We start from the raw sequence: 16,152 nt of genomic DNA on the forward strand, positions 1-16,152 counted from the left end.
AGAGAGAGGGTGACAAGCCAGAGACCACATCAGAGGCCCTTACAAGGTGCAAAATTCTGGTCTATTCTGAGATTTTGATGAACAAAATCTCGGATCACCATAGCCCTGCTGAGCACAGGGCTCACACCCCATTCCACAGCACCCCATAGCCCTGCTCAGCTAGCGCGTGCACCCCCATCCTGTAGCACTGCACAACTGCTCATCATCACAGCCCTTGCACTCGAGGTGGTTTTCATAGCAGGGCAAGTGCCGGAGGGTGCCCTGAACAGAGCCTTTGTTCTCTTTGGCACTGGGGGCTCATTTTGAATTAATGCGTCTGCATCCCCGCTCATCTATCTGTCAGTTCCTAAGAATAGTGATGCCCGTTTCTGCTTTTAGCAGCAGCATTGATTAGCTGGGGAGTTTGCCTAGATTGAAACCTTGGTGCCAGTTTCTCAGCATCTGAGGAACCCCACCCCGGGAGGCGTACCCCAGGCATTGCTAGGCTGCTACCACAGCTTGGCCCGGCAGGAAAGCCTGGCGCCACCCCACGGGCAGCACAGCCACAGCCGGGCAGGGCACTCTGGGTGCTGCCAATTTCACAGGTGCCACATCGGGGTTCTGGTGCCTCATGAGCATGTGTATTCTTACTCAGAATGTCACTGGCTGTGTTGGCTGGTGAAGTTTGCCTGCATTCCTGCCATTTGTCCCATGTCCCAACTTCCGCTCCCATCACCCCGCAATCGTCATAGTTGTAAAAAGTCTCAACAGCACTTCTGCCATCATGTGTGTGTTCATTTGGTCTCGTCATCCATATTCCACATCGGCAGCTGACCGTCTGGAAGTGACTGCCATTCACTTCCCGAGTGAACGACAGCCAGCACGGTCGCTTTACGTTTCCCCCGACAATTTTTGGAAGGCAGGACTTCACCTTTTTAAATAGTTGAGCAGTCAGGCAGGCATCTCCATTTCTACTTCTCCATCCAGATGTTTCTGTATTTAGGTTGTTTTCAGTCTCGTTGCTACTGGGAATAATGCTGCTATAAAGATGCCACATGGGTGTTTTCACGTTGTCAGATAAATACCGAGGTGTTAATGTTGCTGAGTCAGAAGGAGTTTTGTTCTTGGGGCTTTGTTTCTTTTGGTTTGGTTTGGGTTTGGTGGGGGGTGGGGGGTGGGGCCCACACCTGGCGGTGCTCAGGGTTTACTCCTAGCTCTGTGCTCAGGGGTCACTCCTAGTGATGGTCTGAGGATCGTATGAGATGCCAAGGACTGAACCCAGGTTGTCCTGGTGCAAGGCAGATGCCCTACCCGCTGTACTCTCTCTCCGGACTCTTTGATTTTAGGACTTTCTATATCATTCTCCCAGATCAGTTTACATCCCCAGAAGCAACCTAAGATAGGCTTTTCCTGTGAAAGATAAGGCAACTTTTGGTTAAGCATAACAGAAAGTCCTAATCCAGTCTTTCCTTAGAAGGTGGTTTGGGCCACACATGTAGTGCGCAGGGCTCACTCCTGGCTCTGCACACCAGGATCATTCGTGCTGTGACTCAGGGGGGCAGTATGGGGTGCCGGGGATCGAACCTGGGTCAGCCACATGCAAAGTAAATGCCTTACTCCCTGTACTTAACTCTGGATCCCTAATTCAATGTTGTTGTTCTTGTTGTAGTTAATCCTTGCTTCTCTTTTGCTTCATTTTAAACTTCAGCATTTACCTCCTGGAATTGTGCCCTTCCATGGGACCTTCTGGCCTCACTGCTCAGCACAGCCCCCCTCCACGCAGTGCTGGGGTCCCCCCTTACCTGCAGCTGAGATTCCCGTGGCTGTGGCCAGCCTGTCTCTATGGGACATTCTAGTTAGATATTTTGAGGGCTCAAGGCCCATGTACATGCCTTTCATACAGTATCTAGTTCCAGTTGTCCTATTGGGCTATTGTTACTCATCTCATAACTGTTACTGCTCTTAGTTATAAATTAACCTATCCCAGGTGCGTGTGACAGGAAGAAATTGGATTTATGAGTTAGTACTGACTGCAGTTTCAGGGAGCTACTGGCAGGGGGCAGTGGTCTGGGAACGGGAGGAATGGACTCCTGTGGACGTAACTCAGTCCGATGCCCTTAATTCCCTTGTCTTCCCGTCCTGGGTGTTTTTCTCAGGCGGGCAGAGCTTTTACACTGATGCTCTGAAGAGGACATATGAAGGGACTTCTTGTTTGACTTCATCTTGGGGGACAGGCAAAGTAATGAAATGAAAAAGGATCCTATTAACAAATTGTCAGGACAGTAGACACAAGGGCCAGGAAGATTGCCCCATAGTTGGCAGCCTGCCTGGGGGAGAAGGCAGCTGGGATAGAGAAGGGATCACTAAGACAATGATGGTTGGAGGGATCGTTCGGGATGGGAGACGTGTGCTGAAAGTAGATAAAGGACCAAACGGGATAGCCTCTCATATCTGCATTGCAAATTATAATGCCCAAAAGGAGAGAGTATGGGGGAAATTGTCGGCCATGGAGGCAGGGGGAGGGTTGGAAAGGGGGGAGGGATACTGGGGACATTGGTGGTGGGGAATGTGCACTGGTGGAGGGATGGGTGTTTATGACTGAAACTCAAACATGAAAGCTTGTAGCTGTATCTTGTAATTACAGTTACAATTATAGCTTTTTCTTAAAGCTTGTAACTGTAAAGGTGATTCAATTAAAAAAAAAAAGTCAGGATCAGAAGTATCCGGCTGGGGAGAAAAGCCAGCAGAAAGGTCAAGAGAAAGAACTAGCATGGAATGAATGCCTCAGGGAGGCCAGCTTGGATCGTGGGTGCCCAGCGAGGGAGAAAGAAGACGCAATGTAGGAGGGAGGGAGGCGGGAGAGTCTGTTTTTACCCACGGCTGGGAGCGATGATCTGGTTCTGAACGGAAAGTGCCACTTCTGTTAGGAAGTAAGTTAATGCTGCCTTAGGATTCCTGCAGAACAACTATAAACAGGGTAGGATATAAAAAACGACATCTGCCACTCTCTGGGTTGGGTTTGTTTTATTTATTTATTGCTTTTTGGGTCACACCTGGCAATGCTCAGGGGTTCCTCCTGGCTCTGCACTCAGGAGTCACTCCTGGTGGTGCTCGGGGGACCATATGGAATGCCTGGGATCAAACCCGTGTCAGCCGCTTGCAAGGCAAATGCCTCACTCGCTGTACTGTCACTTTGGCCCCCATCTACCACGGTCTGATGTGGGAAAAGCTCCCGATTGGGGAAGGGTTCCAGGACTTGGAAGAGAGACTGGATGGAGCTTCGGTTTGGAGAGTTTCTGGGGAGGACTCGTTTCTCACCCAGGAATGAGATCTGATGGGACATTGGGCCGTTTTCTAGCCTCGGAAAGTCAGAAGTGAGTTCAAGGTGGCGCTGGGCTCGTGAGTGTGTGGGAAGCAAGGGAGGTGGGGAGACAGGGACCAATTCTGCATGCAAACTCTGCTGGCCCTTAGTCACCCAGCCCACAGGGGCCAGAGTGAGGCAGAGAGGAAGGGAGCAGAAATTCCAGCTGCCGCAAGAGACGTGGACTTTGTAGTGAGTCCAAATGCGTTAACATCCGAACATTTGAAAAATAAAAACCAAAAAACAGTTTTTTTCCAGAGGAATAAAAATTGAGTCCAGATTGAGAGTAGGATGTATAAAATATCTGGGGTATAATCTAAAAATCATTCAACCCATTCTCCAAAGAAAAGGAAATCAATATAGATCGACCTGACATGGGCCAAATGCTAAATTGGGCAAATAGTGAACATCTGTTATAACGACTTTCAGTGATCAGTGGAAAATGTGCTAATAATGTCTTATAGGGAACCTCGTAGAAATAAGATCTTGAAATTTAAAAAAAAATAATATATATATACATATATATATATGTATATATATATATATGAGCTGGAGCGATAGCACAGCGGGTAGGGCATTTGACTTGCAAGCGGCAAACCCAGCCGACTCTGAGTTCTATTCCTCCACCTCTCTCAGAGAGCCCGGCAAGCTACTGAGAGTATCTCGCCCGCACGGCAAAGCCTGGCAAGCTCCCCGTGACATATTCAATATGCCAAACACAGTAACAACAAGTCTCACAATGTTACTGGGCCCACTCGAGCAAATCGATGAACAACAGGAGGTCAGTGACAGTGACAGTGACAAAAGAACCAGCTACGCATGCGAGAGTGGGAAGATATAGTATCTGGAATTCAGACTTCTCCAAACATAGTGGTATTGGGATCAAGGAGCGAGTTCATTGGGTTGAGATGAACTCGTCCCTTACACATCCTTGTCCTCTGCTCCGCGCTGTGACTTTGTTCCTGCACTCGGCCCTGAGAAGTAGCCGAGGGGTTCCAGGAAAGAGGTATGGGGTGGGAAATGCTGTCTGCTGCTCTCCGCAAAGCACTGCCTGGCGCCCCTAGTACCCGGAGCGTGACCTCCCAGCAGCCCCCCGCACTGCCAGGTATGGCCCCCAAAGAGCAGGGCTGTACATCTTTGTCGAAGGTACAACTGGACTTTCATCAGCTGTGGTCACCTTTGCCATGGACCGGCTGGAACTTGCGCGATTGAGCATTCAAGCCTCGCAGCTGAGATGCTGCCTGCAGACGGTGCCTGGCACCAGGATTCCCGGGCGGGGGAAACCAGCAGAATAAGCCTAACCAGCAAGGTCCCATCCGGGAGTCTGTGCTCAGGGGTTCCTCCTGGCTCTGCACTCAGGAATCACGCCTGCTGGTGCTCAGGGGACCCTAAGGGACGCTGGGGATCGAACCCAGGTTGGCCACGTGCAAGGCAGACACCCTCCCCCACTATCCTGCCGCTCCTGCCCCTCGGGTGCGGATTCCTTCGACTACACTCTTTTCGTAGACTTCAGCCCTGAGGAAGGAAGGAAATAACCATTGTCATTTTAAAACAAGCACTGGGTGCGAAATGGGACGCGTTTTTGTCTGGGTTACCATGGTTTCCAAGTTTTCCCGTGGTTCTTAACTAAACGGGCTCTGTCTCGCTCAGAGCCCGTCTGAGATGTGCTTTCGGGAGTGGGGGCCAAGTTCAGGGCTGGTGGGAGAGTCCCCGAGAAGCAGGACCCGTGACCACGCCTGAGGGTCGTGGGGTGTCTGCGGGCAGTGCTGGGGCTGGTTCTGAGGGGGTCCCCATAGGCAGTGCTAGGTCTGGTTTTGAGGGGGTCCCCACGGGCAGTGCTGGGGCTGGTTCTAAGCGGAGCTTTTCCTGCAGCTGTCGCGTCGTCGGCCACTGACCTGGGGTGTCCGGATTACACTCAGGCTTCCAGCACCGGCGATGGGGGTAGGTGCCATGGACCCACAGGGCCGCCCTGTTTCATAAGGGCCGTCTAACAGTGCTCGTGGGTCCCACAGAGTTTTGGTAAAATGGAAGCCAGGCCCTGAACCCACAGAACATTCTCTTGACGGAAAGGGTCTTACCTGGGGGTGCCGGCAGGCTGTCAGCTCGCCCTGGGGGCTGTGAAGGATTCCAGCCAGAGTTGTATTGTTGGGAAACACCAGCCTGGAAGGGCCTGAGGCGTCTTCGTCTCCAAGGGGTGAGCAGGCCCATGGGCATTCAGTGTCCCTGTTTCTGGAATCTTCTAGAATGGTCTAGAATGATCTAGAGCCTATCTGGGACAGGCAGTTTGCTTCTGTGGTAGGAGTGGTGCCACAGGCTTGGGCCGTGATGTGGACAGTGGCCACACTGTCCCCTTCCCCTGGGCCCTTCCACGCCCCAACACTCACCTTGTCCAGCTCTGCCCCTTTTATACACGAGCAGCTGCTTGCCTATGGCCATGCCTGTCACCTGGCATGGGGACGGGCTGAGCAGGCCGGCAGACCATGGTGATCACCCATGTCAGGTGCCGGGGCCGCCCCCCACCCCCCCAGGGTCCCGCTCCTCCCCCGACCCAAAGGCCAACAGGTCCTCGGATGCATCTTTGATCTGGGAAGTCTCAGCCGTTTCCATTTCGCGGACGACCTCCACGTTGGCTTGTGTGGTGTTTCTCGGAGCGGGGAGTAAGGGGCCGGAGCCATAGCACGGGAGGGGGGGGGGCATTTGCCTTGCACACGGCCGGCCCAGGTTCGATTCCCAGCACCCCATATGGTCCCCCGTGCACCACCAGGAGTGATTCCTGAGTGCAGAGCCGGGAGGAACCAACCCCAGTGCATCGCTGGGTGTGACCCAAAAAGCAAAAAAATAAAGAGTGGGAGGCACGCCCACCCCTCCGGGGAGGCATTGGGACGATGGGGAGGGGGACAGAAGCCTTGGCTGCCCTTGGCGGGGGTCTTCTCGCCCACATTGGGAAGGTGACACCAGGTGTGGGTGTAGCTGTGCTCTCGGGGACACGAGGATTCCTGACTCGCTGCCCTCTGCCTCTCCCAAGAGGTCTCGGGTGCCCTCAGATGGCACCTTGCAGTGCCCCCCCCCCCATCTCGTGTCCAGTGTCGGGCACACACGAGCCCCTTCTCGTAGTTCCCTGGAGAACGAGACCCTCAGGGCCTGTTTCTCAGCCTCCTGCGGACCTCAGGTCCCTCCCTTGGAGCCCCCACCCCCAGTCCGTGCCCTGACCCCACTTCACGTGCTTTTCCACCTAATAGCCAAATTCTCCCCCCCTGCCCATCCCCAGGGTTTGAAATCTGAACACAGAAGCTCCACCCTCCATAGGTGCTGTTCCTGTCCCTGCCCTGGGGTCCCGGGAGCCCTGGGGAGGCCTCGATTGAACCCCTCAGCAGCTCGGCTGCCCCAGGACATTGGGACCGCCTGTTTCCTCCTTGTCCCCGGGTCCTGCCCCGTGGTGCTGGGCCTCGCACTGATTCCTCGACGCGTGTATCCGGAGCATTGGCGTCCACTGTCTGGAGACCCCCGGGGAGACCCAGTCGTCCCCCTCTTACCTGTTGCTGACACAGATGATGACCAGAGTGGACCACACAGGCTCAGTGACGGACCATCAAGCCCAGGGGCAGGGGTGTCCCTGGCTGGGAGCCCCAAGTCAGCACCCAGCAGAGCGGCCGGGGGACAGGAACGCCGCCCCTCTTGGTCCTGCTCAGGGGATGGAACTCAGGTCGGGCACACCCAGCTGACCCCGCTGACCCTCATGCACTTGCCCTGCAGGTGGATGTGGGCGTGGTGCGTTTGGTCCCGCTGACCCGACCCGGCATCCAGCAGCCCTTCAAGCTGGTGGAGAAGGTGGTCCAACACACGTTCCAGTTCCGCCGGAAGCACTGCCACCACGGACTCGGGTAGGTCGCCGCCTGCCCCTCCCTGCTATTCTCACTCGGCGAAGCACAGCTCCTTCCCCGGGGTGACGAGTCCCCAAAGCTGCCCAGCTCTGCCAGTGACAGGGAGGTCCGGGCCGCCACTGCCCACAGCAGGGACCATCCGGCTGCCTCCTGCCCTCCCCACAGGGGGACCCTGTCCAGCCCCAGAAGCCCCCTGAGTCAAGGACACTACGGCCTGCATTCCACCTGGGCAAAGAGTTTGGTTTATATTTATGGCTTCACCCATGGGTGCTCAGGGCTCACTCCCGGCTCAGGACTCACTCCCTCCCGATGGGCTCAGGGGACCTTTGGGGTGACACCCAGCTCAGCGGCATGCCACCCAGGTGCCCCAACCCTGTACCATTTCTAGCCCCTCCACCCCAGATTAAATTCCAAGTGGGAATTTTCTTTAAATTAATTTAATTAATTAAATTTTAATTAAATTAATTAATTAAACTTTAATTAAATTCTGAATGGGAATGTCATTCAATTAAATTCCGAGTGGGAAACTGGGTGGCCTGCTGCCCCCAAAGCACCCCACCGGGGAAACCGAGGCTAGGAACGTCTGTATCGCAGTGTTGCGCCCGTCAGAATTGTGTCGCTGTTAAGATGGTGCCGCTGGGCTGACGGCGGTAGCGGCGGCCAGGCACACGTCTGGCCACGAAGCCTGTGTCCTGCGTGGACATACCCGGGACACGGAACGATGCAGCCCAGCACGTTGTCCCACCCCTGCCCCGGGAGGTGGGAGAACAGAAGTGACGCGTCCCCAGTCACAGCTGGTCTCAGCAGGCCCCTCACCCATGGTCCCTCGCTGCAGGATGCTGTTCCCGGAGGCGCGGCGCCCAGAGAGCACGGAGGCATTACTGCAGCGGGCGGACGTGGAGCCCACCCTGCGGCCGGGCCACCTCTCTGTCGCCCACTTCCGGCGCCTCTGCGATGCCTACCGGCACATGTGCGACCGCGACCCTGGACTCTTCGCGTACAACTTCCGAGAGGAACTCAGGCAGAAAAAAAGCAGACCCCAGACGGGAGAGGCCTGGCGGGAGAGCGACAGTCTGTAACGGGGGGTCCCCTGCGCGGGGACAGAAGAAGCCGCAGTGTGCCTGCCATGACTCACTTCCCTTTCTCTGGACACCGGTGGAGAAAAACACCTAAGATCAAGACACAGGACCAGGGGGCTGGAGCAACAGCACAGCGGGGAGGGCGTTTGCCTTGCACGTGGCTGACTCGGGTTCGATTCCCAGCATCCCATATAGTCCCCTGAGCACCGCCAGGAGTCACTCCTGAGTGCAGAGCCAGGAGTCACCCCTGTGCATCGCCGGGTGGGACCCAAAAAGAAAAAAGCCAAAAAAACCACAGTACCGGGTTTTGCTTTTGTTTGTTTGTTTGTTTTACTATATATACTGCATAGATATACATGTTTAGTATAAACAGCATCTAGTACATCCTTACAAAAATGAAGTATCTGCACCGGGTGCCCCTAGCCCACATTAAAATAATTTAAATGTGCTTTAAATAAAGCAAAAAAAAAAAAAAAAGATCAAAGGAAATGCCCAGAGGATTGGGGGGGTGGGGGGGAAGGGAAATCTCATCTTCTGAAAAGTATCTGCTTCCCACCTTTTCCACATAAATTAAAATAGAATGACATTTTTAAAGATCTTCTAGACGTCGTTTTTTTTTGTTTGTTTTGTTTTGTTTTTGTTTCATTTTGATACCTGCTCAAAAGGGGATGTAAACTAAGTCATTTACAGATTCCGACCAGTTTCATCTAGTTTTCTGATCCACAATAAATTAAAAATAACTTAAAATCTTTACAGCTACGTCGTGGGAAGACACAGACCGTGCAGAGCCCGGGCCGAGGCTCAGTTCCTCTGCAGTTCTCTGCTTTCCCACCAGTCTGAGAGGGAAACATGAGTCGTCCCCCCCCCCCCCACCACAATTCCCCGGGGAGCCGCATCCACGGTGGGACCCTCCTAGGAGGCCCCAGGGCTCTCGGCTCCGAGCAGACGGTCCTCGTGGCCGACGGCCGTCAAGCGCGGCACCCCGAACTCGCGGTCCAGCACGGTGCCGAGATGCAGGCCGGCGTGCTCCGAGGGGCTGTCCAGGGACTGGTGACGCACCTGTGCCTTCAGCAGCGTGCCCCGGTCCCTCTTGGTGCTGTTGGCTTTGCGCTTGATGGCGCAGAAGTGCCCGCGGACCAGCTTGGGCTGCCCCCCGCCCGGCTCCTCCGAGATCCTCAGACGCTGGAACTGGAGTTCGATGTCCTTGGTGGGGCTGGCCGGCCTGGGGGTGCGAGGGTAGCCCCCATCCTCCTCCACCTCCTCCTCCTGCTCCTCCGCTGCCTCCTCCTCTGCCTCCTCCTCTTCTTCTTCCTCCTCCTCCTCCTCCTCCTCGTCACTCAGGATGTCGCTCTCCTTGATGAGGCCGTCGGGGAGATGGGCCAGGGCAGGGAGGGGCTGGGGCAGGGCGTCCTGCATGCTGCCGGCTGTGCTCTGGGTGCTACCGCTCAGGCTGCCCTCGTCTGAGTCCAGGGAGCCGCCCTTGGCGGGCTCCCCCGGGCCCTCGCCGCTGGAGGAGTTCTTGATGCTCTTCAGGGAGCGGGAGGACGCTGCAGGGAACAAGAGCACCGTCCTTCAGAGGGAGCACTGTGGCTGGAGCCATAGCACAGCGGGGAGCGTGTTTGCCTTGCACACCGGCCGACCCGGGTTCGATCCCCGGCATCCCCTAGGGTCCCCCGAGCACCGCCCGGAGTAATTCCTGAGTGCAGAGTCAGGAGCAACCCCTGAGCATCGCAGGGTGTGACCCAAAAAGCAACACACACACACACACACACACACACACACACACAGAGGGAGCACTGCCTCCTGGGTGGACTTGGAGGTCTGGGATTCTTACCCTCTCACTGCACTTCAATCGACTAGATCTTGGGATTATTTAATGGGAGAAAAAAGAGCACTGTAGCACTGTCCTCCCATTGTACATCAATTTGCTCGAGCGGACACCAGTAACATCTCCATTGTGAGATTTGTTACTGTTTTTGGCATATCGAATATGCCACGGGGAGCTTGCCAGGTTGTGCCGTGTGGGCGGGATACTCTCGGTAGCTTGCCGGGCTCTCTGAGAGGGGTGGAGGAATCGAACCAGGGTTGGCTGCGTGCAAGGCAAACGCGCTACCCACTGTGCTATCGCTCCAGCCCATGTCTTATGTTAGTTTCTCTATATGAATTTCAGAAACAGGCAAAACCATCTACGGTGATAGAAATCACAAATATAGCAGCTATAAAGTGATGATTACATGAGGTGATAGAAGGAAACTTTCTGGATGATTAGAAAGGTTTTATATCCTGACTGGAGTTCTGGCTATCCAGATATATAGTCACTGGAAAGGCACTGTAGCACTGTCCTCCCGTTGTTCATCGATTTGCTCGAGCGGGCCCAGTAACGTCTCCATTATGAGACTTAGTGTTACTGTGTTTGGCATATCGAATACGTCACGGGGAGCTTGCCAGGCTCTGCCCTGCGGGCGAGATACTCTCGGTAGCTTGCCGGGCTCTCCGAGAGGGGCGGAGGAATCGAACTCGGGTTGGCCAGGTTGGCCAAACACAAATTATTTAACATAGTTTGTGGTTACATTAACCATAAATTTTACTCAAACTTTTAAAAAGGAAAATTTCTGACAGGCATATCATGTCTCATTATTCACAACTGTATCTCACTTACTTCCACGGAAGAGCAGAACAGGGTCCGCAGGGTTTAAATTTAGCACATCCATTAAACAGGGGTTCTCATGGGAAAAATTAGAAAGGGCCAAAATGATAGTACAGTGGGTAGGGCGTTTGCCTGGCACACGGCCTACTTGGTTTTTTCATCCAATAAGGTCCCCCAAACACCCCCTAAGAGTGGTCCCTGAGCACAGCTGGCTGGGGCTCAACCACTAAAAAAATTTCCAGTGCAGACCATATAGTCCAGGATTTATGGCATTTGCTCACCTTGAACTCGGCTGACCCCTGCCAATCCCCGGCACTGCATCTAAGACCCTGAGCACCCCTAAGCCAACCCCCTCCCCTGCAAAGTGAAAACTGCAGGTGGAATTTTTTTTTTTAAGTTTCATTTGAGATTTACTTGAAGTTGGGGGATTTGGCAATTAGTAGGTGATCAATGATCACTGTTTAACTAGAGTTAATTAGTGACAAACTATTAGGAAGGTTAGGATTCTCATTTTGCCAGTGGGTAAGTTGACACACTGGTTACTAATAAAATGTTACCTGCCCACACGGCAGAGTCTGGCAAACTCCCCATGGCGTACCCAATATGCCAAATACCAGTAACAATGATGGGTCTCATTCTCCTAACCCTGAAAGAGCCTTGAATATGGCACTTTTTAAAACCTCAGGGCTAGGACAAAGGAGACGTTACTGGTGCCTGCTCGAAGCAATCAATGAACAACAGGATGATCGTGGTCATGATCATGACCCCTCCTTTGACTAAAGTACGTTGTAATTGGATTGCCAAGATTATGCCCAGGTAGACCTCCTCGGCCCGTTCATTTCCCTTGCTGCTCAATTAAAAGCAGAAAAATGTTCTTGATCTGGCATGAGCTGGAGTCCGGAACCCACATTCAGACATTTAAGATGACGGGGTCGTCGTTTGTATGTGTTGAATTCCTCGCTTTTAGGCTGACAGGACAAGAGGGAAAATTCTACTGCGATGCCCGTGCAGACAAGAACAGCAGATTTTTTTTTTTTTTAATGGCAATAACTTAGTCCAGCAACAGAGAAAAACCTCTGTAAGTGAATCTGGAGAGGCTGTAGCAGAGAAGCAAGACCAAAAGCAAGAGAAAATGGAAACTTTTATGCCTGGTGATAACATTTCAGCTTGAGAACAGCATGCTCTGTGATGCTTTCATGCGTTGACTTTGGGGCGAGGCAGGAAAGCGTCCCAGGACACTGTGTGGATTTCAGATGCCTGGCATGTAGCCCCTGCACTTCCTGTGCATCTACACACCCCAGCAGACAGCTGGACCAGGCATTTGGGACTGGGCATGATGGTACACAGGGAGGGTGTTTGCTTTGCACACGGCCAACCTGGGTTTGATCCCTGGCATCCCATAGGGTCCCCTGAGCCCAGCAGGAGTGATCCCTGAGTGCAGAGCCAGGACTGAGCCCTGAGCACTACCAGGTGTGACCCCCATAAACAAACTTAAGGAGGGAGAGAAGGTTCCTACAACCGTCCGAGCCCACCAGCCTTAATCTGGTCCAGAGCGAGGCCCTAGCCAATGACCCTTCCTGTCACCCCCCCCCCAGACAGACAGACACACATACACACACACACACACACACACACACACACATACACACACGCACACGCACATCCTGGCAGAGGCCCCAGGCAGCCCTCACCCAGCTTGGCCGAAACGGGCATGTGGTTCACATACACGCATGCACATGCATGTCCTGGCAGAGGCCCCAGGGGCCCTCACCTAGCTTGGCCGACACGGGCACGCGGTTCTTGAGCGGCCCCGGGCGATCCTTGCAGGGCCTCTCCAGCTCGCTCTTGATGTGGCGCCGGAAGTTCTCCCGCAGGATGGACCGGATCACCCGGACCAGGTTGGTCTTGCTCTCACTGTCACTGGGAGAGGGGACAGAAGAACAAGAATGTACCGCGCGCGACCAGCCTCCATCCCTGTCCCCAGGTGTCCTCCCCACTCCCTCTGGCTTGGCCTAGCCAGGCTGCATCTCCCCGGTGCATTCTGCTAAGAACTGCACTGCCATCTGGGAGAGAGGGACCCCCAGTCAGAGGAACTTAGGGAGAGGCAGGGACCCCCACCAGTTATGAGAACTCAGGGGGCAAGAGAACCTCCCGTCATCAGAATTTAGGGGGAAGACAGAGACCCCCCAGCAGTCATCAGAATTCAGGGGAGACAGACCCCCTAATCATCAGAATTCAGAGGAGACATACCTGGTCACCAGAACTTTTGGGGAGACAGGGGACCCCCCCAGTCATCAGAACTCAAGGGGAGACAGGGACCCGCAGTTTTCAGAATTCAAGGCACACTGAAAGCAAGCCCCGTCCCCCGCCCCCCCAGTTCAAGAGCAGGCGGTGCTGTCCGACCCCTGGACGCAGCCCTGAGCGCTGGTACCTGCAGCACAGCTGGAAGACTGTCTCGGGCCGTCCTTCCAGCTCGGACTTGGTGTGAATCAGTTCGCAGAGGGCGCTGTTCTCTGTCCCTGTCATGGGAAATGGGGACCAGGTTCGGGCATCCCCCAGCCTTGCCACGGTGAAGGACCCTCTGGCCCCAGCCCCAGCCCCAACGCTCACGGTTTCCCTCTGAGGCTCTTAACTCCTACGTCCCTAAGCCTGTCCCCAGTCCTCAGTGTGCTGCTGCTCTTCCCTGTCTTCAGCCCAGCAGGGACTCTCCCGGCCCTGGGGGAGGCCGGAGGTCGAGGGTCTCAGCACAGGGGAGTGTGCAGGGGAACAGGACAGGAGTACAGAGGTCCAGGCTGGCCACGTAACAACCCCCCGCCCAGGGACCCGTCACCGCCGCCCGGTCCCTCAGCACCACCAGGATGTGGTTACTTGGAAGTTCTTCCAGAGTCAAATGTTTTTAATGGTCTTTTAAGGGCTTTTTGGTTTTGTTTTCTTTTTGGGTCACGCCCAGCGATGCTCAGGGGTTACTCCTGGCTCTGCACTCAGGAATCACACCTGGTGTTGCTCAGGGAACCACATGGGAAGTCAGGGATCAAGTTCAGATCGGCCATGTGCAAGGGAAATAGTCTACCCTCTGTATTATTGTTCCAGCCCCTGTGGCTTTTTTGTTTTAAGCCCAGCAAGCTACCGAGAGTATCCCGCCCACACGGCAAAGCCTGGCAAGCTCCCCGTGACATATATCGATATGCCAAACACAGGAACTACAAGTCTCACAATGGAGACGTTACTGGGCCCGCTTGAGCAAATCGATGAACAACAGGAGGACAGTGACAGTGACAGTGAATCACTTATGATGGCACATCCTCCAAAGTGCTCTAGTGTGATTTCTCACTTTGTCCCACACGTGGTAGTGATATTTTCTGGGGCCACAGACCCAGAACCCACTCCCTGGCAGCTGAAAACCACGTTCTGAGGGCTCTAGATTAACATCTGCTGAGCTGTGGTGAATTTTAGCATCTCAAGGCCAGCGGGTGGAAAGACGGTTGGAAACTGGTGCCCCTGAAAGGGAGGGCAGGGGAGGCATTTGGCATCTCCCAACTCCCTTCTCCCCCTCAAGGCCAGGAAGGGAGCATCAGGGATTGTCCTACCCTCAATCCCGTGGCCAGTCACCCCGGGATCCCCTCACACTTCCCCCCCTCCCCCGTGTCCTAAGCACATGGCCTAGGCCTGAGTTCCCACCTTACCTGCCGTGTTCCCCAACCGGACCTGAAGGGCCGAGATGGGGATCAGCCAACGGAACTTGAATGGGTCCAGGTCGGCAGAGCCGTGGGCCGGCCGGGAATTGGAAGGCTGTGGGAGGGACAGGCACGGAAGGAGGTCAGATGAGAGCCCGAGGGACCACGTGGACCTGCACCGTGGACAGGGTTCTGAGGGTGCAGGGAACCCCCATGTCTTCTCAGCTTGGATTCCACACAGTGTTTTTTCCCCCCCCCAGTGGAAGGAATGAGGCGTTGCGACCCCAGACTGACACAGCACGTGCAGCATCAGGGGCCATTTTGGGGGGTGTCACAGCTGCGGTGGAGGGGTGGAGGCTGCTTGGAGAGCTGCGTGTTCTTTGAAACCAGACTCTCCTGGGGCCGGAAAGGTAGTTCAGTGGGCAGTGCACAGACTCTGCCCGCCGAAGGCCGTGGGTCCCATCCCTGGCACCCCTGACCACAGTGTCTCCCCAGCACTGCAGAGTGCAGCCCTGCCCCTCCCATAGAAACAATAAAATGGACTTTTCATGGTGGAGGGAAAAAAGAGGGAAACAGCCTGAGTGAGTGTCTCCACCTGGACTCATTCCCCAGGAAGGAGAACGGTCAGTCAGTGGCCAGCTGGCCACCTGAGCGGTTCGCCCGCTGTGGTTCAGCCTTCACGGGAGCATATAGGGTCCAAGTAAGTGGTGAAAAAAACAAAACCCCAGCTCTAGTGAGAAAGACCCGCGTCTCACCAGCTTCTTCTTCAGCTTACAGTTTTCCTTATACACGAGTATGACGGCTCTCTTAAACACTGCGGGCGGGGAAGGACAGAGACAAGCGGGTCAGTGTCTTCCCAGGTGAGTGAGCCCGACGCGGCAGCTACACACAGTTCCCGCCCCCCCCATCCCACCCCCGCACGGCACACCCCTCACCCCTCTCCCCTTCACAGTGAAATTGAGCAGAAACACCTGCTTCTTTGAAAGCGGTTATCTGGGGACTGGAGCAATAGCACAGTGGGTATAGTGTTTGCCTTGCACACGGCCAACCCAGGTTCGATTCCCAGCATCCCATATGGTCCCCCAAGTACCACCAGGAGTGATTCCTGAGTGCATGAGTCAGGGGTAACCCCTGTGCATCACCAGATGTGACCCAAAAAGCAAATAAATAAATAAATAAATAAATAAATAATAAAAGCGGGGGGCTGGAGCAATAGCAAAACGGGCAGGGCATTTGTCTTGCATGCAGCCGACCCGGGTTCGATTCCCAGCGTCCCATATGATCCCCTGAGCACCGCCAGGGCTGATCCCTGAGTGCAGAGCCAGGAGTAACCCCTGGGCATCGCCGGGTGTGACCCAAAAAGCAAAAATAAATAAATAAAAAATAAAAGCGGTTATCTGAAGGAGACCCAGGCTGGAGCACAGCGGTAAGGCATTTGCCTTGCACGCAGCCGACATGGCCGACCCAAGTTCGATTCCTCTGCCCCTCCTGGAGAGCCCGGGAAGCTACCGAGAGGATCTCGCCCGCACAG

At 54.6% G+C, this 16,152-nt stretch overlaps 2 protein-coding genes across 3 annotated transcripts in view; one reads left to right on the plus strand and one right to left on the minus strand.

Annotated features, from left to right (window-relative positions):
* Positions 1-8,777, plus strand: part of TFB1M (transcription factor B1, mitochondrial) — a 58,275-nt gene extending 49,498 nt beyond the window's left edge. For both annotated transcript variants that reach the window (XM_056126386.1, XM_056126387.1), the window contains 2 exons: positions 7,094-7,221; positions 8,057-8,777. In XM_056126386.1, coding sequence (XP_055982361.1) covers positions 7,094-7,221; positions 8,057-8,300 — 372 coding nt within the window. In that variant the 3' untranslated portion in view covers positions 8,301-8,777. The remainder of the gene's footprint in view (positions 1-7,093; positions 7,222-8,056) is intronic.
* The window catches only part of TIAM2 (TIAM Rac1 associated GEF 2), a 122,455-nt gene continuing 115,073 nt past the window's right edge, over positions 8,771-16,152 (minus strand). Inside the window, exons 21-25 of the mRNA XM_056126388.1 lie at positions 15,377-15,435; positions 14,631-14,736; positions 13,379-13,466; positions 12,719-12,867; positions 8,771-9,847 (exon numbers count right to left, since the gene is read on the minus strand). Of these exons, the coding sequence (XP_055982363.1) occupies positions 9,213-9,847; positions 12,719-12,867; positions 13,379-13,466; positions 14,631-14,736; positions 15,377-15,435 (1,037 nt within the window). The 3' untranslated portion in view covers positions 8,771-9,212. The remainder of the gene's footprint in view (positions 9,848-12,718; positions 12,868-13,378; positions 13,467-14,630; positions 14,737-15,376; positions 15,436-16,152) is intronic.

Source organism: Sorex fumeus, unplaced genomic scaffold (assembly GCF_029834395.1).
Source record: "Sorex fumeus unplaced genomic scaffold, SorFum_2.1 ptg000061l, whole genome shotgun sequence".
Taxonomy (NCBI): domain Eukaryota; kingdom Metazoa; phylum Chordata; class Mammalia; order Eulipotyphla; family Soricidae; genus Sorex; species Sorex fumeus.